General features: G+C 41.8%; 1 protein-coding gene across 1 annotated transcript in view; it reads right to left on the reverse strand.

Annotated features, from left to right (window-relative positions):
• Window positions 1-23,587, reverse strand: part of PTPRG (protein tyrosine phosphatase receptor type G) — a 397,672-nt gene that overhangs the window by 297,724 nt on the left and 76,361 nt on the right. The window contains exon 2 of the mRNA XM_051788769.1: window positions 12,105-12,209. Coding sequence (XP_051644729.1) covers window positions 12,105-12,209 — 105 coding nt within the window. The remainder of the gene's footprint in view (window positions 1-12,104; window positions 12,210-23,587) is intronic.

Here is a 23,587-nt window from a genome sequence, read left to right on the forward strand (position 1 = left end):
CACCACAACACCCTCCCTAATTTAAGGTCTTCTGCTAATGCCAAACAGATGGTTGTTCACCACGCTCTCCTCCCAGGGTTTCTGTGCAGACCTCCTTCACTGGCACTTACGATCAAAGACTGTGGATGGCCTCAAATGGAAAGGTTGGACTTGGACTGTTTCCTATGAACAGTTATACTTCACTTAGCACAACAGGACAGAACTGTGACTAATATTTTGATCACTTGAACCACCCAGACATTCTCCAGCCTTAAGAACCCATCTGCTGAAATTGCAGGGAGCAGAACTTAACTGGCACATGCTCTGAAAAGCTACCCGTGAGAGCTTGCCATCTTGAGTAAGGGCCCACAATGGATTAGCCTACTTTCCTAAGCAAACAGGCTTATGCATTTGAGCTTTCTAATGCATCTGGGCTACCAGCTCCTCTTCCCTTCCCTGCTACTTTCAAACGTGCTGGCTAACTCTGACCAAGTCTGAGAGAAGTGGGTGACCCTACAGAGCCACCAGTTTTGTGATGCACAAGCAACAACACATGGAACAGTGGCAGGGAGTACAACTGAAGGCCATGAAATGACCTCAAGGCTTCTTAGACACTGGAGACTTTTTACAGGAACACGAAGCACTTAGCTGCTCATAGAACTGCACCATTCTGGTGTTTTAACAGCAGAGAAAGGGAAGATCTCAGTACCTTCTCCAGCTCATAGTCTTCACCTCATTACACCCTGCTCCAACTATTGCTGCATTTATCACTGAGCAACCTCTCAGATGACTTGCACAAATTTAAAGTAGAGGTAACTTTACTGTGTTTGTACTGAGAGTAATTAAGTCCTGCAGACATCTGGGGAGCCCTTGTGCAATAGGGTAACTGAACTACATACACTGAGTCCTTCTTTACAAAAGTCACATCCAATTCTCTGCAAACTTATCTTCACAAACCCCCTTCCTCAGAGATCAGCATATGTTAATAGTGTATCATGCAGATAAGTGTCTCAATTTCAAGTCTCTAGCAACAGAAACATAAATTAAAAACATGATCCGAAGTGCCACAGAAGCTTCCAAGTTGGAATCTATCTGAAAAGTTCACGTCACCTCTGGTTAGGAGCAGACTAGCATCTGGCATGTAAAATGGCTTTTCATACCCCAAGGGGCCAGAAAGCTCCGGCAGCAGCCTGAGCTCAGCAGCCTGAGACACACCACCACACCTCAGGAGCAAAATACAGCATGTAAAACTGAACATGAAGTGATCCAAACTCTCCATGACTTCACTGCTGCATTACCTCAGGGTAAATCTTATTTCTGTACTTGGGAAATACAATCACACAAACACAAAGCAAATCACATAATATTCAATTCTTCATTCTGAGCACATCCACTTAGCAATTTGTTCATACAGGAGCTTGACACGTGGGATGGATCCCAGTGCTCAAGGATCAGATGATGTGAAATACAGCAAAAGAGCCCTGGGAGGTTCCAACCCACCACAGCACAAAAGCAAATGTTCAGTATTTAAGGGGCCTTTGTCACTTCAGCTCTAGCTGTGAGTGTATTATGGGGAGTTGGAAGGACATATTTGTTTCACTATTCCAATAAGGAAAGCAACAGAAATGATGGTCCACATGCCAATACTCATCATCTTCAGGCATTCAATTGTGTGGACATTTCCTCTTTTGTTCGTTTCTGAGGAAATTTATACACCAAGACGGTTGAGAAAAATCTCATAAGAGAGTGAGAAATAAAGAACCCCATGTGGAACAGCTCCTCCTGAGCTTTCTGGCAGCTGGACAACTTAGATGTTGGCCTGAATGCTTTAATTTATTTCAAGGTAAAAAAAGCAGCACGGGCCAGTTTCAGAGGCCTCAGTTCAGCTACACTGGGGTGATCTGAGACACAGCACCCAGCCTCCCTGTGCCCTCCCAGTCTGTACAGCTGTGATCACAACATGACCTCACCAGAGACATGGATCTGTGTACATGCCTGCAAGGCTGTAATCCTACAGCAGCATGGAGCCCACATACATGGAGTGAGACTGCATTCAAAGAGAGATGTAGGGGAAGAGGCTTTACTTCAGCCATGGGCAGAATAGACTGGCTTGGGATAAACTCTGCAAGTACTGCTTGGAAGAAAACAGGCAGGATGGAGATGGAGAAAGATAGAAGGCCTAATACTCATGCCAGCTTTCTGGTCAAGTCTTCAGTACTTTTAAAGTAGTTACACATTTCAGAGTTATCTCACTCTACTGAGGGTTCAACCACAAGGACTCCATGAGTCAGCAACACCCACCAGTCCTTACTATGGCAGCTCAAGTTGCTACCTCCGTATTTCTGCATCGAGGACAAAGGGCTTCTAATTCCTCACAAATGAAATCAGCAATCTCACTAACTGTCCTGAAAACATCAACAACCAACAGTTCCACTCACCTCACAACTGGGCAGTGTTAAGAGATGGGAGTGGGTGGGAACACAGACTTAAAAAACATTCATTCAGGGTTCAATTGAATTAAACCCACTTGCTTTCCCAGCTCTACAAAAACACAAGCTTGATACTCAGGTTCTTGGTAGTGCTCAACGTTACTTTCATACCACAGAGAAACATACCTCTTCAATAAATCATTGCAGTGCCAATAGCCTTCCTCAGATAGAGAAAGGCTACAGAGATGACCCTTAAGAGTTCAGAGGACAGTTAGAAACATTTCCAGAAAATCGCTCAAGTGCTGTTTAAAGATGTAATTTATATGCATAGCTCTGCACTCCATTGCAGGATTTCATATTTATTTAATTTGACAGTTAAAAGTGTGCCCATCCAACTCTTTGGGCACATGCAGTCTTTAACAAAATACTGTGTAATTTAAAGCCAAATGTTCTGAGTATTGAGTAGGAAAAGAACGTCTTCTTCCTCAAACCCAACACTGTCCCAACCCTACTGGAAAAAACTGAAAGCATCAAACCGACTTAGAGTTTCAATAAAGCACCAGCACAGGGAGAAGCTGAGTTTGCTGCTGAAGGAAGAATTAAGTTCCACAGCCTGATCACCTCCAGAAGGCCTCCTGTTACCTCAGGAGCTTCACAACAGCTGTGCTACAAGGTGGTCTCCCCCAGGAATAGGCAGTCTCCAAGGTAACCAAGGTCTCTCCAATTAGCATCTGATAAGGTGGGACTTGTGGCCAAAGAGACAGGGCACAGCACTGGGAATAGGACTGAATTTCCCACTCTGCCCTGTGCCACGTTGGGTACAGCAAAGAAGTTACCTAAACTGCCCTGTCCCTCAGGCCCCACCATGAAAACACATTTACCTCAGAGATACTGTAAGAATTAGAACTCCTTCAGCTGCTAAGCACCCACCCTGCAGTGCCAAAGGGTTTAGAGGAGACTCTAATTCCTCCCTTCCCTAATAGGCATGTGACATTTGACACAGAATAAACTCATGGCACCTCCACCCCGATGCAGACACTGCCCCCCTGGCAGCAGACAGCAGCCACCCCAGCTCTGCCTCTGCGAGGGAGCCCAGCGGGGCAGATCCGCTCCTCGGGCTGGCAGGGGCTGCTTCTTCAGGGATCATAATGATTAAAAACTGTAAGTCTTTGATGCCACATTATGCAAGACAGAGACACTTTTGGGGAAAGAGGGGAGATGGGGCAATTCCTGGGGCAGAGACACTGAAAACAAGATTATCTTCTGAACAGTGACTGGAATGACACAAAGAAGCCATCTGATGTCACAAAAATAACAGAAAAAATTCTACATCTACTGCATCAACTGCAGTACTGGTCTTGCTCAGCCATTTCATACAAAGACTCCACTTATATCCTGTAACTAGAATTCTGATTCATTCCTTGATTATTTCATGCTTGGACTATTGCAATAATGTTTGTGCCAAGCTACTTTTTTTCTTTTATCCACACACTATAAGACTATTCAGAGCTTCCCTGCTTGCTTTGTTTCTCACTGAAGTATCCTTGCTGTTCACATACTTTTTGCCTCATTGTTATTCTCCTATATGTGTTCAGTAACACATGAAATCAAGACTGGAACTTCAATGTATTATTGCAATCATTCAAGAACCTCAAGGCAACAGCAGACTCCAACATTCTGAGTATTCTCCAGTTCAAGTTCATTTGCTGAGCTTGTATCAATCACAGCTGCTACCCAAATACTCCATCTTTCTTTTGCATACTTAAAATATGGGCATTTCACATGTTTTTACATCTAAAGAACTTGAAATATTTTATTCTGTTGCTTATTTCAATGCCTAGAGATCAGCTAAATTGACAACTTTTTGCGGCACTTCAGCACACTTTCAGTTTTATGAAACAGTGCACTGCTTGTTGTAATTCCAGAGGTTTTCCACAAATGTCCCAGTGTTCACATTGAACGAAAATGCAACAAAAAGCACAGTACGTTTAAAGAAGTGAGAGGTCTCCCCTCCCCAGCTAAAGCAGCTCTTTGTGCTTCCTCATTTCAGCAGAGCTGTGCCAGAGCTGTGACTGCAGCAGCGAAAAGTAAAAATACTGTGATGCACCATTGGAACAACTGTATCTGAAGCTCAGAAGATTTCATCTAGCATTTGTTGCAGTTATTTTATACTTCTGTGCTGTGCTAAGGAAAAAACTTCCTGAAAGAATGAAAGTTGAGGGAACTGGTTCTTTGCCACTCTTACATTTCAGCCTCCCAAAGCTATTCATCTGCCAATGGCCTATCTGCTCAAAAACAGTAAAGAAAAAATTCAGAGCACTCAAAAATCAGAGATTTGCTTTAATGTATTTAAACCATAAAAAACAATCAAATTCTAGCAAGAACCTTGCCCCCCCAAAAAAAAAAAAAAAAAGGGAATTTCACCATAACCTCATCCAACATTTAAAAATTCAGTCAACCCCTTCATTATAGATTGGACACCAGGATTGACCATGACAGTACGTGGAATAAAGTACTGTAAGCGTGGCACACAAGAAAAGGTGGCAAGAAGAGAGAGTAAACAATATTAATGGTATTCAATAATGAAATCTTTTCTGTGTCTAAGTAGAAACTAAATTACTATCTGAGGTTTCCTTAGCAGATTATTTAGAAACTTGCCAATACACAAACAAAGCAAATGACAAGATTCTCAATCAGAGCTGTGTTCCCCAGCAATATGGCTTAGTAAAAATGATACAGACTACTTGGACTGCTTCTGGCAAGGCTGGCTCTCCTCAGGGGACTGCTAATGTTAAATGCTCAACACAAGCATGATTGTGAATTCCTTACTCACATTAGCTTGTGGCTAGGAAAATATATGCTGTTCTCCGGGATAGAAATGTGAAAACTCATTTCTTCCTTCTCAGAACAAAACCAAAATAAAGTATTTTGTTTTGGTGGCTTCACAAGGCAGAATAGCTAGAGAAGGATAAAAAGCATTCTCCTTGACATCCTCTGAGTAAGGGCACGTTTAGATGCAGATTCTGCAGACACAGATGTGTCTTGTGCACATCTGTAGAGTGTCTTGCTCGTGGACATGAAGACTCATGACCCAGTACCGTCAGAATACAAACAATCAAAATACACAGATGGTAGTTCCTGTTTATTTGGGAAAACACACAGCAGTCGCTTTAGCTGTGCACATTAAAAATCAGGGTTCATGCTTAGACAGTAACAGCAAATTCTCCAGCTATGGTTTTCCATGTTTCTCTTATGAGAGAGTGTAGCATTGATTTCTGGAACAACTGTTACTCTAATAAGATTGCATATGGAAACGAATGCATCGCAGCTGGTTTCAGCAGGGTTCAGTGAAGACTGCCATTCATCTCTGATGAATGCAGATAAAAATATTCAAAGCTCAGTTTACTGATCAGATATTAATGGGAATATTTTTCCTACTTCTCTCAGCTTAGTTCCTCTTTAGAAAGTCAGTTCAAAAGACTGAGTGAGGAAGGGAGCCAGAACCTGCTCATTTTGACAGCCTGCATTTAAGGGAGATGAGTACTCTTACACAGGAACGATGACTGAGCACACAGTATGCCAGAGTTTTGGTCAATATCAAGATTAATTATTCTGAGGGACAGAAAGAGTGAAATACTGACCACGGCAAATAGCCCATTAGTTACCTCTCAGTTCAATAAGTCTTGATGCTTTCCTTACTATGTGCTGATTATTTCCTGTCCAATTCACATTAGCAGCTTATTTAATGAGGACAATCTAAGCAAAGAGAGAAATTCACACATTTACAAAGGACATCACCGAGTTACATTTCATCACAGTTAACACCATTTGCTGTTCTTTCAGGAAATAACCATTACCAATCTTTCCCATTTTAATGCCAGCAATTGCTTTTCAGGAGAACACTCAATTCTTACATTCACTACCAGTTATATTTTAAATAATAGCATCTAAAAGGACAGCAATAACTGCCTAAGTGTTGTAGGACAAAGCATTCACACACCAATAGCGTCCACTAGCTTGACAGCGTGGCCAAAGTTCTTGTTCTTAATGGACTCTTTTCCCCACTCACAAGGTCATCTCTGCTCTTGTGAAGCCTATTTTTCTTCTATTAACTTGTCCTAATGTTCATGGTAGTTGCACAGAATCTTGAGAGAAAGGATTCAACGTTTTAGGAAAAAAAAAAATCAGTAAGGACACGCACAAAGCATTGTAAGTATTGTTAATAATTTCACACAGAAAATGAGACATTAAGGGTACAAAGAGAAAAGAGATGCCTTGAATATACCATAAGATTAAATGGAAAAAAACAACTGTATGCATTTTCTACATAGAGTTCTCTTTACAAAGCCATACTTAGATAAACATGTAAAGAGAAGACATATACATCCTTGACCAGTGTCTGCTTTTTTGTTCTCCGAGAAGCCCAAATGGTTTTGATTACAAGTATTTCTTGAATGAGTCAGCTCACAACGCTGAGGCTGAGCAGCAGAACAGTCATCAAGAGCACAGGGCACACCAACCCCACCAGTGTCAGCTCCTCAGCTGGGAAACTCCGGTGACAAAAGCACCATCGCCCACAACATGCTGCCCCAGGACAGTGCAGCCTCCCATTCCACACCCCTTCATCACACAGATTAATACTGGAAACAATTAGACAGCTCATCTTCCACCTGAAGACTCAAAAAGGAGTTTCCCAATTTGAGTAAGGAGCAAACTTCCCCATTGCTACTTCTGGTTTTCCACAATCTCCTGCAAGGACTGTCACATTATTTTTGCATAATAGCCTTTCAGAAAAGCAGGTATAAGTAGGCACAGGTCCTTCAGAGCTACTGTCACTTAAGGTACAAGCATTAGCATCAGCATCTCTTACTGTAATGTCCTCCTAAAGCCCTGACCCTCCAGCTACTCATTTTTTGGGCTACTGCAAGGCAAACTATGGTCTGCTCAGGTCACCAGCAAAGTGTTCTCAGCATTGACAGATGCAACACTTGACACTGAGAGGCATCCTTAAATGTCTGGCATATTATGCTCTGTGAAGAAGCATATATTACACAAGGGAGGGCTGGTCAAAAAGCCTGGATCTTGTTTCAACTGCATATTTTTGTAGGCTTTTGTTTCAAGTGTTGTTTTGGTTTTTTTGTTTAAAAACCAGCTTAAATATTTACAAAAATATTTCCACAGTGATGAAAAGGCACCTGAACTGCCACCTTCTGTCACTATGATGGGTATTAGAAACATACTGAGTTGTGTGGCAATTACAAGGATGTGCCAAAAATCATTTCAAACCAGTCCATTCAGCAGTTAGCCTAACACAAAAGGTGACTGAAAAGCAAAGGCTGCACTGAAGCACATTCAGGATCCACACCTACTTCTTGCTGTGACTGTGCTGTGCCTGTTCCACAATTCTGTTAACTGCAAGTAATGTGGCCAGTCCCAGTTTAGGAAGTCTTTGGCAAACTGTAAGACACAATCATGGAATAAATACTTTGCCAAAACATACATGAATACACATGCACAGAGAATTCCCCCTAGAAATGTAGTTTGAGCTTCCTGAAAAATCCTAAAAAGAACATCTAGGAGATCTCAGTTTCTGTTCAGTCTTGCAGTTCCTATTTAAAGACAAGTTAGGCTTCTGTTTTCAGTGTCTGCTTACTTCTGAATTTGGTTTAAAGAGCTGTTAGCATAGACTTAACGAAGTTTCTTCTGAAGGGCTGACTGTGTTTCCTGCTATCTTTATGACAGAACCCATTTAAAATGGGCCTTCTTTATTTAATTATCTAGGCTTTATTTTTGCAAGTTTTATCTCTGAACTAGAATAAATGTTATGGTCAGAATTGTGTCTGCAGACAACAGGGTTATTTTATAAGGCTTAAAAATCCTTTCCTGTACAACCAGACAGTGAAATGAGAGCTCTGTGGTGCAGCTTTGTCCAGGGGACATGAGCACAGGGACCTCTAGGTAGGTAGATGCCTTATACAAATGTTATAGATCCGAGGGTTGTTTGACTCCTGATCAATAACTGAAGTTTATCCCCTCTAAACTCTTGTGCCTGAGAGGAGTAATATGACTAGGCAGCACAGGTAATGCTATAGATCACTCCAGAAACCAGAAAAATTCCTGATCTCTGGAGTTTAAACCAGCTTCTGGACCATTCACCCTCCACAAGAGCTTGGAGCAGCAGAAGGGCTTTCTACAGCTTGCAGAGAAATTACTCTAAAAGGACAGTATAGGACAGATATATCCTGTGGAAGATATATATTTGAGGGTTCTCTGCAGCATGGCTGTGCCCTTTTTCCACCCCCAGGCAGGAAAACCACAAGTTGCTGCTTGCTTTCAGACCTCTCCACCCCCACCTCAGGATTTATTACAGAACACTTAAGCCCAAAAATACAAAAGCTCTGCAAGCAGGGCAGGCACAGCCATAAATGCAGAGAGGCCTCTGCTGCTGTAAATCAGTTCTGCTCAATTGAAATCAATACAAAGCCATAGCTCAGCCTAACACAGGCCAGCAGAGACATGGGCACGCTGCTCAGTACTGGGGTTCAACAGAAAGCTGTCCACTGACAAATGTCAGAGCTGTCCTGGCCTTGTTTACTCCCAATGGCAAATTCCACTAGAAGAAACTCCACAGTTACCAGTGCACAGCCCAGCTTAGCCTCCTTCCCTGCCCATAATTGCTGGGGCTGGGCCAGCAGCTGTTGTACAAATAACCAGAGGGGAGCTGGCCTGACCATTTGAGGATAGGGAAGAGAAGCAGCCTACCAGATAATGTCTGTAAAAGAGCTTGGAAACCACTGACACAGGCTAATTGCTTACTGCAGAGTGAAGTTTCCCCTCTCTGTAGGCTCATTTGATGTAAACTTCCTAGTCATGTCCAAAACCCTACCCGCAGGACAAACGCTGTTAGTACATAAACTGCTTAGCCAAGCCCTGCTCAGGGTTCCTGGGAAATATTCTGGGGAATGAGGAAACAGATAACATGATCATCCTCCTCACTGTGCTCAGCTAGAAACAAACATCTGTCTGGCATCTGGGCTCTGCCACCCACCATTTATTCCCATCTTCAACCTAAACACAGAAGCTCAGCATTTTCATTACCTCTGGTCCCCTCAGTGAGCAAATATGGACAAAAGACATCAGATAAGAGAGGCTGAACTGGCTGAAAATCCCTCAAGGAGCTGGAAGGAACCAAGTGATATATAAAATGCCATGACAAAGTAGCAGCCTGTAGAAACATCCATTTGTAATGGAGCACAGGCTTCCTTCCCCACCTAATTGGCTCATCTTGATTTTCTCCCTTTCTCAGGGAGATGGTGGCAATACTGACACTCCTGCAGGACATATGATCAACCCTGGAAAATTCCTTTAGAAATAACCATGTCTTTCCCAACTCTCTACTCACCTCTGCCTTTTCCCTCCTGAACACAGCCCAAATTATTGCCTGCAGCTCAGCATCCACAGTCAGCATATGGTCCTGTCCCTCCTGCTCCCTGGCCCCTGTGTGGGGCTCAGCAGGCCAGAGCTGCTCCTCCTTGCAGGCAGAGACCACAACGTGGCTCAGGAGGACACCAGATCTCCATCCCCTTCCAGGAGGGGCTTGCTCAGATGCAGTACATGTACAACCCACCCCGATGGATCACACAGTACCTGGGATGCTCACACACACCTGCATTGCACCTTTGGTGAAGACCTAGATTCTGCATTTGGAATACTTGGTCTCAAACCACATTCCCCTGGAATGGCAGTTCAAGTCACTCAGTTCCATTTCCTAAAAAAACGGGTTTATACATTTCCTAATTTATGCCTTTTAGCAGCAACAGTGACAAAACAATTCTAATTAGATAGCACTAATCAGGTCAAATGGCACAGGATTGACAGCTGCAAAGTCACTATTTGTTGTCTGAAAAAGATTGACTATTTTCCTTATAGAAGCAGGAGATTTATCAATAGACAAAAGGATGCAGGACTGCAAAAGCTAAAGCATAATTACACAGGACTACACATTTTATTTTGAGCTAGATCTAACAGGATTCATGTGTGGTAATCACTTTTTTGGAGGGTTGAACAAGTGATATTAATCATAAAGGAAGATCATTATAAAAGTAGAATTAGGAAAACTTCACCATGCATAAACTGGTGCGTGGTGAATTTGTGGCTTTTTGTTGCTTCTGTTTGTTTGGGGGCTTTGTTTTTGTTTTTTAAATCAGGACTGGTTAAAACGAAAAAAATCAAAAACTCAAGCAAAGAGTTTTTGACACATATGGTAACAGAATGATTTCACTAGTGTTTTACCTTTTTTAAAATATTTAACTACCTGAAGTTATTATTTCAAATACATTTTCCAGTAACAGAAACAAAATAAAGCTGCCAAGTGGTACTTAATTTATAATATTTTACACAAGACAGCAGATAGGAACAGGCCATCCATTCCAACATACACATTTTTCTTCTATCTGCTTATTTATACTCTTTATGAATTCTGGAGCTGAAAATCTTAAGAAAAGCTATTTTAGGCTGCAGTGTAGAAGTATATCTTGGGGCAATATTTGTCCATTTGATAATCTCAAAGTTTAACAAAAAACTTTGTTGTTTTTCCTACATAACTAAAATGTTTAGATTTATTTTACTTGTGTGACCTCATTTGCAAATGAGATAGCTTGTATTTTGAGATCGAATAGAGAAAATTTGTGTGTATTAATGGAAAAGAACCTCTAAGCTTACCTAAAATCATTCATTTCCAATGAAATAAATGGCCTGTATAAAAGCGAGGCGTTGGCAGTTAAAAAGTAACATTTGCATATTTATCTGGTAACAGTATTCAGACTTCTTAGAAAGCAATATTTTCCCTTCAACTATAACTAGCCCTGCACAACATCCCTCTTGGAAAAGCAACAAATGTTTGAAATGTATCTCAGAGCTTCAAAAAAAGCACACACAAATTCAATATAATGCTTGAAATCTTTACATTTTCCATAGAGTAAACATAGCTATTCACACAATTTCAAGTTGAAGGGTTTTTTAACGACTTCAAATACAGAACTGGAATTTCCTTGAACAAACCAACTGGCAAATCAAAAACATCATTCTGAAGTGCATTTTTATTTGTGGTATTTCAAAACTGTGCAGACACATTAGGTCTTCCATAAGACTTACAAGAGCAGTGGGACAAACAACAAACCAATACCCTACCTTTTCAGCACCACACATCCTGGTGTGGTGCACTGGCAGGTCTCATTGTTGTACATGCACAGAAAAAAATAACTAAAATTTCTAGGGCGGATTGATTTTGGTTTTTTAAAACCTGAATATATATATATATATATATATTTATGGATGCTTACAGTCTTAACACAGTAAGCAAATGGTATGGGAATGTACTGATTGGACGAGGAGAGTAAAGAGAAGTTTGGGGGAGTACACCTGTCCAAGGCAATGTCCAGCGTTCCAGTGTTAAGAAACTAAAAGAAGACTGAGAAAAGGAGCAGAATAATAGGGCAAATCCTTCAGGTAAATGGCAGAAATGCAAGAAGGGAGAGAATGTGCACAGAGGGAGTTTGCAAGGAAGCCAGATGAAAATACACTGTTAAAACTTCTTTAAACTATTTCTGAGCACAGCAGTAATACAAAAAGCAAGTAAACAATTTGATTTTGGAGGACTTTCATGTTTCAGTCCTCTGAAGAAGACAACTCACTCACCCGAGTACGCCCAGTAAGGATCTCCCGAAGCCTTTCGCCTCCGTATCTGCACAGAACTACCATGTCTGTTTTCATGCAGAGAGCCAACATAACCTTCAGTCAGAGCTGGGAAGAAAAGAAGCAGGAATTGTTAAAAAAGTGGTATCTACTCCCTGGAGATTACATTGTGAAACTTAATTCTTTGCTAAGCAGAGACTGCAAACTTGGTATTGCTCAAAAACATTGAACAGGCCTGTTCCTCACCAATGAAAACCCACCATCCAGAGGTGATTCATGGAAGCCAGGACTCACTAATGCCATTATTCTGGTCTGGCACGTTTCTATGCAACTCCAATAATTTCCACAAGGAAATTCTGATATACAGGAACAAACAAGTACCAGCCATGACATACAACCAAGGGAGAGGGCAGGAGTAAAGAACTCTTTGTAAAACTCCACAAGTTAGAAGGTATTAAATTAATCAGCTAAACCAGAAAAGAATCCATCCTACATTCCATCCCAGGATTTTATACCTCAGATAATTTTTATTTTTTCCCTTCTAAAGGAATGCATTGCTTCCATGAGGATGTGGGATATTTGGGCTTTTTATGTGCAAATTTTGCTTATTGTTTCTGTGCATCTGACTGAACCAAACTGGAGGTGTGTGAATTCACAAATGTCAGTAGAAAGTCTGTAAAAAATTCAACTACCTTTCTCAGAGCCCAACTGAAAACTTTTGTGCTATAATAAATGCACACAAACAGAAAAGACCTTATATCAACAGACATGGAATGTGAGGAACAAGCATGCACCGAATGGCTTTATGGAAATTTAAGTCCAACTGCTACCAAACCACTTATTTGATCAGTAAGAAACCAGTTGAATAATTCAAAATAAAACTTCAGAAAACGACGTAAAGCACTGCTACCCAGTCACCAAGCACTGCTTTCCCTTCTATTCCCAGGCCAATTATAGCTGGGCTGAAATGAAGCCTGGAACAGGACTTTATTGAACATCATGCACCAGTTATTCAGTTTGCCTTTCTTTCCTTTTGAAAAAGCTTCTGGGTGACACCCCCTTGCACCACAGTAGCAGAGAACACGCTGAGCCCAAGGCTACCCATGTGTGCTAAACTGCTCTGTGGACAACCTTCCCTCTGCAACGTGGATCATGGATTTCTACAGATTTTTGGAATCCTGAAGTGGTAGGAAAAATCATGCAATTTCAGGAAAGGCAGTACAGGTTTGGCCCTGCCAGATTTTCTCTTGTGTGAGTAAAGGTACTAATTGTGCAATTTGAATGAGTTTTCCAGATTTCTTGGCAACTTTCTAAATGCTAATTCACTCCAAGCTGTGAACTAGAAACACTGGAAACACATCATGCTACCAGTTTTTATAGGCAACACTACCTCACATACCTTATTTTCCTCTTTAAAAATACTAAATTGAACATCTTATTTTCATCCTTTTTTTATTTTTTAATTTATTTTTGTATGTCTACATGGTTGAGAGACAACAGGCACTCATTTCAACAGGAAAGAACAGGTATGGGATGAGAAGACCCAAACACTCTTGGCAAAAAAAAATCTAAGCAAAGATCAGAGACTATGAAAATCCCAAGGAAGAGAACATAGGAATAGCCTAGGTGGATGGCTGGAAAGGCTGTCAGAAAAAAAAAAAAAAAAAAGGACCAATTATTCACTTTAAAAAAATCACACATGCTGAGAAATACATCTAAAGTTCCTCCTTGTTACAAAATCAAAGACAACAGCAGCTTTCTTCTGAGCATTCTCTATACAGAGAAGGATTTTTGTTGCCCAGAAAATCTGAGTCCTTCAGGCAGAAGGAAGGTTGCACACTGCCTCCTCCAAAGAATAAGGTACTCCTGTAGGTATCTTTTCCACAAGCCCTTCTGTGTGCCTTACCCTCCAGAGAAAGAAACTGAGTCTAAACAATCTATATTTGTTGAAGGTACAAATGCTCCGAGCCAGTGCAAAACATCTGAAATTGTAAACACCTTTGCACTTCTAACTGGAACCATCAAAAAGCCTCATGGTAACCATGGCATGGCCATGAATCATACCATTGATTTTCAGTGTCCTCTGTGAGAAAATTAAATTATGCAAATCCAAGCTTTTATGAATGCCTAACTTTAATGTGAAATTAAACATTTGCTTCAGTCAGCATCTTATTTATGCAATTATAAACCTGACATTCTTATGAAAATATACAGTTTTAGTTTTCTGCAAAGACACTTAATAGATTTCTGTACTTATTTATGCCTATGAAAGGTGAAGAGCCATGCTGTACGCAAATTTATTTCCAGCATCAAGGATGTTACAAACCAGGAGGGGAGCTCAAGTATTTTTCAAGAGAACTATGGGAAGTGACTTGCTGGTTATACTGCTAAATACCTTCTGTAGGACTGAAAAAGAAACAAATTGGAACATCTTGTTCTAAATAAAATCCTGCATCATGCTAGACAGCCCAACATTAATGTCAATAGTCCACTTAAAACATGCAGTAATTCAGTAGTCATCAGCAATTTAGAGATTTAGCAACTATGTTTACTGGGTAGCTGCAGAAACTCTGGGAAAAGGATGACAGGTCAAGATCCCTGGCCATGCTGTGAACTGGAAAAGTAATGGTCTGTCTCCTTCAAAAATCCTGACACGACACCACCTTCATCCCTCTGCTGGCTCCGTTCCCCTGCGTTCACAGCACAGCCATGCACTTCATGAGGCCACAAAAACACTCCAAGAGAACACTGTGGGAACAAACAGCTATTGTTGGCAATATCTTATACTGGTAAAGTCATCAGGAAACCATAGACTCAATCTCATGGTGCTTTTGTTCTTTGGTGTCAACTGGGGTCAATGGACTCTCTCACACTCAAGAGGTGCAAGGTACAGAACAGAGCACGCAGTGACTTTTCAGATAAAAGTCTGGAAGAGCCAAAGCATTCAAGTCAAGTTATTTCAAAAAAGGAAGTGCTTCATACATCAAAACCATCCTCTGTTTCAGGTAGAATCGCTATTTTTTTCAGATTTTGGGGGAGGCTGGGGATGTATCTTCTGACCAAAACAAGTTGACACCACGAATGAAAATTTAACAGGCATCTTGGTGTTACTACATCTGCTTCTTTCACTGAAAATACATACAGCTAAAATATTCCGTTCAGCTCCAGCCATTAGAGTGCATTTATCCATTTTTGTAAATGCTCCAATTCCTCAGTTTCAGAAGATCTATGTGCAAATAAGTGACTCAAAATCAACAGACATCTTCCAGTGTTTCTAACACTGGAACAAGTTTTGGAGAAAATATTTAAGTTACGTTTATTAGCACCAATCATTACAGGTTTCCACAATCTTTCTCAGTTGGGAGACAGTTAACAGCTCCCACACAGGGAGCAGCCAAGTGGTTTCCTGCTCCACTCCTGCAGAGCTGGATGCTGGAGAAAAGCCAGCAATTAGACGGGCTCAGCCCGACACGGAGCAAACAGGGGGAGGCTCCTATCTTCTGGGAACCCTGCAAAAGTTGGGGAAGTGGAAATCTGCACAATAGGAGGGGCAGGAACACACTGCAGGAAGGCTCAACATGGAACAGCCAAATTAGAGGGGTGGAACACACACCCACAGAGCAGGAGGCAGAGAAGAGAAGGGGCAGCAGAAGCCCTTGCCCTGCAAGGTCTCATTTGATGCATCACGCCAGTGCTGATGGCAGAGGAGAAATGAATGCCATAATATATGGTCTGAGACGTGCAGATACACGATTAAAAGACAAAGGGACTGATCATACACTCAGATACACAAGCGTGAAATTAAACCCTGAGCAACTCCCCCGGCTGCCGGGGCCGTCCCGGTGCCCGCCAAGCGGAACACCTGCAGCCCGGGGAGCTGTGCTGTGCCTGCCAGCGCCGCTGCCGCAAGGAGGAGAGAGAGGATCCTTCAGAGCTAACATGGAGAAATCTCTTACACACAATTTCATATAATTTTAATGGGTACTGAACGCTACATGATTTCAGATGATGTGGTAAATGAATCAGCCCCTGCCGCAGCTCCGCGGACAGCGAAAGCAATGCAGCGCTGGATATGCCTCAGCATTCTGATCAGCTCCCCATTCACTCTGTCTCAACGTATTAACTTTCCAATAAAAATTATTTGATAAGTGCCCTCAAAGGTACGATAAGGTAATTCCTGCCTGAATACCTTACTGGTGGTTCATGGCTGACATGAAAACACAAAATTTTATCCCCAATCTACTTTAAATATAAAGCTATTACACTATTCAGGGAGATTATACCCTCGGCATTAGTGTTTAAAAGGTATCAAGCCATCAGCTATGAAAGAAAAATCCTTTAAGGTCGATATGTTATGTCTGAATGGTGAAATCATAAGTTATGATGGTAGATTAACTAGATCGTGTGCCAAACTCAGATTCTTTTAAGCTTTCTTTGAAGATGAGGGTTGCACACAAATCTGTTTTCAGCTGTTGCAATTAAAATGGTACAAATTCAAAGGTACACACATTGCCCAGCTCATAATCATTCTGACTTGCCACTTTGGACTGCAGTAGCAGCTGAATCACAGTTTTAGTCCTAGTCCCTAATGTGTACAAACTTGTTAACTGATGTACTTCAGTGTGCTGCTACAAGATAGTCTTTGGAGACAGAGATTTGACTATTGGAGTCTGAAGTAGTGTCACATTATGAAAACACTTAAAGCAAGGGAGTTAAAGAAAATAAGTCTTATTCATGTGTAACAAAAAATTACGAAATCATAAGGAATTCTAGAATTACTTCTGTATCAAATCAATGCCTGCAGAAAAGAAACTTATCAAAACCAAGAAAAGCACTATTTTCTTGAAGTCTGCAGAGCAATGCATTTTAAAAGGGAGTGGGGGGCACGGAAACATTACCTGAAGGGCTTTTGTATCATCTCTTAAACAGAGTTAAAGAGATGAGTGACCCAAGACACTTAGCCATCTGCAAGCCTAAAGCTTCAAGAAAGCCTCACCAGAAAAAAAGCAGCACCTTCATCTAGGTGCACTCACTGTATTTTTAAAGTGCTAAAGAGAAGCAGGTGAGCTGGAGACATTGCAACTCTACTGTAACACATTCTGCTGAAAAGAGTTCAGGCTTCCAGGCAATTTCTTAGAATAAATGTTGCCAAATGGGCCAGAAGGGAAAAAGAAAGAAGGAAGAAAAAACCGATAGATAATAAATTTATAATATTTAACAATTGAAATATTTTGTACAATTAATATAAATAATGGTAAATTCATCTCTCTAGGCTCTTTCATGGTCAAATTCCTAAACATGACTAGGCTATTTGCCTTAAATATTTTACTACCCTTTGACAGCAAATAAATCTAGAAATATTTCAGGCACAGCTAATCCATTTTGATAGTGCATTACTTTTAAACAGACTCTTCAGACGTGGGTCTCCATATTTTGCAGATTATTTCATATCTTGCCAAAGAAGGATGAAAGTTAAAACAACATATGGTGGTCAGAAAGCATCAACAAATTGTATTCTGAATGAGGCTTCATCCTTTGATTATGCTGCAGAGATTTCTTCTGATTATCAGATAAAAGCCAAAATTTATTCTCCTATGAGCACACAGGCAATTTTCACAGCTTTCCATTAATGAAATATGGGACTTAAAAATGACAAGTTTCTCACAACGTAAGTGAAATAACAGATACCCAGATGCTACATCTGTCAAGAGACATATATCCCTTTCCCAGATGACAGTCACCCAGACAGCCTCTTAATTCCTGTACAAGTAGAATCCACAGGTCTATTCCTAAAACTTACGTGGACTTTTCACACCAGTCACTCTCTGCTACTCACGTGCCTGATAGATGATGTGGTAACAGCGCAAATCCTAAGAACAAGAACATAAATGCAGAGCACAGCAGGCCTCTACAGGAACTAACCAGCAGACTGCAATTTGAAGATGAAAAATCGTCCAGGGAGCACCCTGTCAAACTGTGGGGATTAAATTAACTAGCAGAATTAAAAGCCCTTATCCCGAACACGAATACACCAGTCACCAGGTGCATTAACCCTTGGTAACCTGTTGTGTTCAAAGCCAGTGAGTTGAGTGTAATGCAATTTTGTATTATTGCAATGTACCAACACTACTCAAGTCCCTGAGCAGCAGAGCTGGTGTGGACAGGCAACAGAGAAGAGATTTTCATTGCAGGCTTTTCCTTACATTACAAGTGATGGGGTTTAAGGGTGACAAGAAAGTCTCCTGCATCAGAGCCAGCCTTATGCCAAACCAGACCATGGACTGTGATGCCCAGTGCCATTGGCCACTCTCCCATGGAGCAGATGCCCTTCCAAAGAAAAGCAAACCAGACTCCCCAGCTGGGAGTTCCCACAGATCCAGCTCTCAGCCTGCCTGGCTTTGTAAGAGAGATGAGCAAAGCTCATTAGCAAGACAGTAAGGCAACTTCAAGTTGCATTAATGATGTTCCATTAAGGGGACTCAGAAAAAAGAAGCTTGGGAGGCCAGGAAGACACAGATGCTGCTGGTTGATTAGAAAGGGCTTGATTTTGCATTTTCATGGCTTACACTTTGCTGGCATCAGCTGCACAAGATATGACATAGCTGGTAAATTTGGACCTCTGATGTCAACTGGCATCACCTGCAGCACTTCTGCTATAGAAATAAACAGTCAGCCAGATAACAAACAGTGCCAACAACTTCCACCTCAAGATAAAACCACATAAATTAAACCCACTGCATCACTCCTTCCAAGAGGACAGTGCCCTTCAGCACAGCTTCTGCCACAGAACCTGGGCAATACCCTCAGACTAAGGGTTTTTAGACTCTGCCTCATGAACTCCCATCTACCCGTGTGTGAGCAACATATCATGAAAAAAAACCCCACAACAAAGCAGTCTGTTAACTTTTCCCACGAAGAAAGTGCAGAAAAAAATAGCCCAGACAACTGCACTGCTCCTCCAGGAAGGAGGGGCTGCTGTTCATGTCACACTGCAACAGCACGTGATGATGGTGACAGCTGAAGAAATGAAGTCTCAGCACCCCAGCTTCAGAAACACTCATCCCCCAACACTGGGAACTGCAGACACATCAAACCCAGCCTTGTGTAAAACCCTTATCCCACCAAACTGTTCCCTGACACTCCCCACGTGCAGAAATACACTCCATTTACCTTTAAGACAAAGTTTTCAAACAGACTGGTATTCTAGGCATCTGAGCTGAGATACCTTAAAGAAGACTAAAGCACATTATATCCTAAAAACTGGACTCCTTTTAGACACTTCTGATTTTGGTAGACAGACAGAAAAATAATTGGGAGCACCTGAAAACTCTGTAACCTTGAAAACTCTTGGTCTCTGCATCCTTCACAGTCCCTCAGACTTCTGTTAACCATCATTATCTGCATTTCTTAAAAGGAGGAAACCTCATCCTTGTTCATCCTCTCTTCATGCTGTACTTCAGAAAGGTTATGCCACCTCTGAATTTTATTCATAACAATGAGTGATGCAAACACAGAAATAAAACTTCAGAGCACAGGTTCACATGCAAGGCTGACCTCCACAGGAAAGCTGATGCTCTCTCAGCCAGTGCTGACAGAATCACAGCAGATACTAGGGAGAAAACAGATAAACTCAATTATCCAGTACCTAGAGTAACCAGAGTGAACCCAGGCAATGAAAACCCAGGCATGGGGGCAAAATGACTCCTCACACAGTCAGCTCCAATGTCTCTGCACTATCTCCCCAAGGGCAAGCTTCAAGTCAAACTTAGAACTAGCTGAAATCCAGTGTATTTGTGCTGAAGAGACTTGAATTCCTCAGCCCAGACACACTGAGAAGGGGCCAACTTGGTCCCTTCATTCATGGTATGGTTTATCCAGGAAATGTGTAAACCACACATGTATAATGGAGTTTGTACCATGAATTAACAATGGCAAAATAGGGCTTTATTTCACTTCTTGCTTTATTGCAAGTACCCAAACCTTAAGGGTTTTACAGCAGTAAATGCTGTAGCCAGAACCACTTGTCTCACTCTCATTCTCACATAATCAGGTGCTGCAGCACACACAGTGTGCTCTAAATAGCAAATAAGTGTGACCTTAATCAAGTATTTTTTACTTCCAATTCCTTGTTTAATGCAGAATCATACCACTGTCATTTCACTAAACCCAGTAACACTCACAAAAACACACAAACTTATGCAAAATCAGCAGTTCCATCTCTGGGCTCTAGAGATAATTTGCTTGTATCCTCTGCCAGCATTTGTGGTAGTACAGCCTCATTACATTTTCAAAATGGATTCCCCCAAGTACAAGAAGTATCTGGGTAAAAAAAAATATTAGACTCATCCAAATAACCATAGCAAGGACCGTGTGACACAGACCTGCTCTTTGACTTCTGTCCACCCACAGTGCCACCTTGCCAGACACATTCTTGCCTCCCCATAGGTAGTCTACAATTTCATTCACTCCTGCCATCATCCCATTAAAACCACCCTTGCATTCCATCAGCAGAGACAAGCATCTATCTACAACCCAGGGTCTTCTCTGCTAAATTTCAGCAGAGTCCCCAGAGGGGGGCTGTGCTCCTGTGGAAGGGTTCAGTACTGACAGCGTGTGGAGTCCTCACTCCAAGGCACCCCTTCAAACTCACCTGCCTCTAACTCACAAGGAGCAGCAAGCCCAGCATTCATTCAGCAGCAAATGCAGGGCACAGTGCTCATTTCAGGCACACAGAGAACACTGAGGCACTTTATGAAGCCAACAGAGCTGCTCCCGCTGCGTGGCATGAGATCAAACATGTTCCATTATAAAGTCTTCAGAGACAGGGGCTCGTCAGCTAATAAAAATTCCTCATTCTTTATACAAAATGATTTTTTTAACCCGTGTCCTTTGGCCCATTTAACAATTTATTGACTGTGGGAAATAAAGTGAGGCAACATCAATCTCTTCCTGGTTATTTGGTTCAGGCTCTCAAATTAATGCAGAAGGTGGAAAGCTCAATAAAGAACTATTTAAGAAAAGAAAGGAGAAATGCTCTAATCCCACTGTGAGATATCTTCCTCTCAGTTTGCAGTCAGGCCTCGCCACCTACAGCTGCACAATCTCCTGGAGGAAAGATGGAAGAGCATAAACCAGCATTCCCCTGGACTGAGCAAAAATAACTTGAGATTTGTATCACTCTGCACTGAAACAGATCAGTAGTGCCCAGGTAGCCAGATTTAGTGCCTTCAGCATGTGACAGCAATTTCAGCCAGATCCACAAAAATTATTTTGGGATCAAACTTAAAAGCTGAGTAGAACCAAGCAAACAAGCACTCATTTTTATTTGTGTAAAAATGTGGTTAATTTGGCTTATGATCTACAAAACAAGGGGTTTTTCATCTTTTTTATGCTGACAGCTTGCATTACATACAGATTTTGTTGCAAAGGGTTTAATCCACATTTATTTCCCAAAATATAAATCTAAAGTGGAAACTGACATAAATAGAGATTTTTTGTGTGTATGTGTGCTGACTTGAACAAGTTGTTATTCTGGGATATATGCCCCAAAAACGTGACCTACCACCCTGAGAACTCTCTCCTTTCCTTCCAAATAAGTTGCATTGTTCAAAGGGAAAAGACACTATAAATACTACAGAGTTGATCTGTAAACTGAACCAAACTTCCATCTTTGCTTTGCAGTTCACCATTAGTTTTTCACCCAGGTAAGAATTTTTCTGGAGATTTCCCAGCAGGAAGGTCTGGTGCTGTTTAGGATCCAAAACTAATACTTGGTTCCTCGGTCATTTGTCTCTGGAGAATGCAATAAAGACCTTGACACGGAACCTCACACTACAAAGAGCAACAGGACTTCAGCAGCAAGCACAGAAATAAGAGCAGTAACAGAGCTCAGATGAAGTAAATAGACAAATATTGCCAGCAATGGTGCTCCCTTTGTAATGATGCAGTGGTGGTATTCAGCATGGGCTGAGAAGGCACGGCATCAACTGTTCTTTCCATACAACCAATTTAACCATCTGTAGGACAAAGCTAATGCCACACTCTGTAAACGTAAATGATGCTAAACCAAGAGGAGGAGAAGCAAGAATGCCTCAAAAATATTCAGCTGCCTGGCAAGCTCAGCGAAATGGGCTGATGTAAGTGAGACATTCCACTGAAGATAGATGTAAGGCTATGCAGTTGGGGAGAAATAATAATCAGTGCAGGAATGAAGTGAGAGAGTGCTGTTTAGAAAGCAGTAATGCAGAAAGACTTGAGTATTAGGGTGGATAATGAATTAGATGAAAGTTCATGCTGCAATACCACTGCAGAAAAAGGCAATTGCTATCCTGGGGCACATGCACAGAGATACTGGAAGCAATAACTCAGTTTTAGACAGTTTTTGGCAAGGCTGTCACTGCAGTGCCACATGCTGTTTGAGGCCCATTACTCAAAAGAAATAAATTCATTTTTAACAAAAAAATCTAAGACCTGGGGCAAAGGAGGGAGGGATGACAGGGGATGACATATGGAATGAATCAAGGCATCTTTAACATCAACCTTGTGCCCTACTCTGTACTGGCCTGGACAGCCAAGCCACAAGGCTGCTCAGCCCTGCCTGGCCAGGCCTTGGTGTGCTCATGTTCATCCTCTCAAGGCTCCAATGCTCCACTCCACCTTCTACCTCCTTGTTTCACACATCAATTTTCATAACAAGCCTCATAAAGAGCTAGATTTTAGAGCACTCAGAAGTGTTGATCTTCAGGCAAGAAGTGCTCTCACAGCACAAGAGTGAAAGAGGAGGAGATGAAGAGCTCTGCAAAGAACAAAGGGATGCTTTCACCTTGTGGCAGGCCCCGGTGGGAGCTCAAATGAACACAATCATTTAAGCAAGGGGCAGGTTTGAGAGGAGATGCTCAGTGCATACAAGTGCTGGAAACAACACATGATTTGCTTGAGTGCCACTGCAGATCAGCTCTGGCTGAGAGTGGAGACCAGAGCAAAAGGGATCAGCAGGAGAAAGGCACACAGCCTTCCAACCACCCCGAGCAGGTCCCACACTGCCAGGCCAACCAGAGAGAGAACTCAGTCCTGGCATGGGTAGAAGACAGCTGGGGAGCTGCACACTCAACATCCAAACTTTCACTTCCCCCAGAGCACCTCAGGAAGGCTCAGGCACAGAACTCACTCCCTTCCCACTCCAGTCTCAACCACTCTGCAACATTCCCATTTCCAGTGTTACTAATCCTACAGTTATTATAAGCACTTAAATTACTAAAAACCACAAACAAAAGCACTGTGCCTTGAAAGACCGGATGAATCTGGTGTAGAGCCCATAGCCTGACAAATATAATTGTTTTCTTCATGAGGGTTCTTATGATCCTTCAGCCCACCTGCAGGAAACAAGGTTGTTGACTGCTGCAGGTTTCTCACTTCCCAAGCAGATTGTTTGGCTATTTAATTATAATACAGCTTTGTACTTAGTCCCCACTTGACTCAGAAAGCCC

Source organism: Manacus candei, unplaced genomic scaffold, assembly GCF_025592945.1.
Source record: "Manacus candei isolate 608988 ecotype Guabito, Panama unplaced genomic scaffold, ASM2559294v1 h1tg000025l, whole genome shotgun sequence".
Taxonomy (NCBI): domain Eukaryota; kingdom Metazoa; phylum Chordata; class Aves; order Passeriformes; family Pipridae; genus Manacus; species Manacus candei.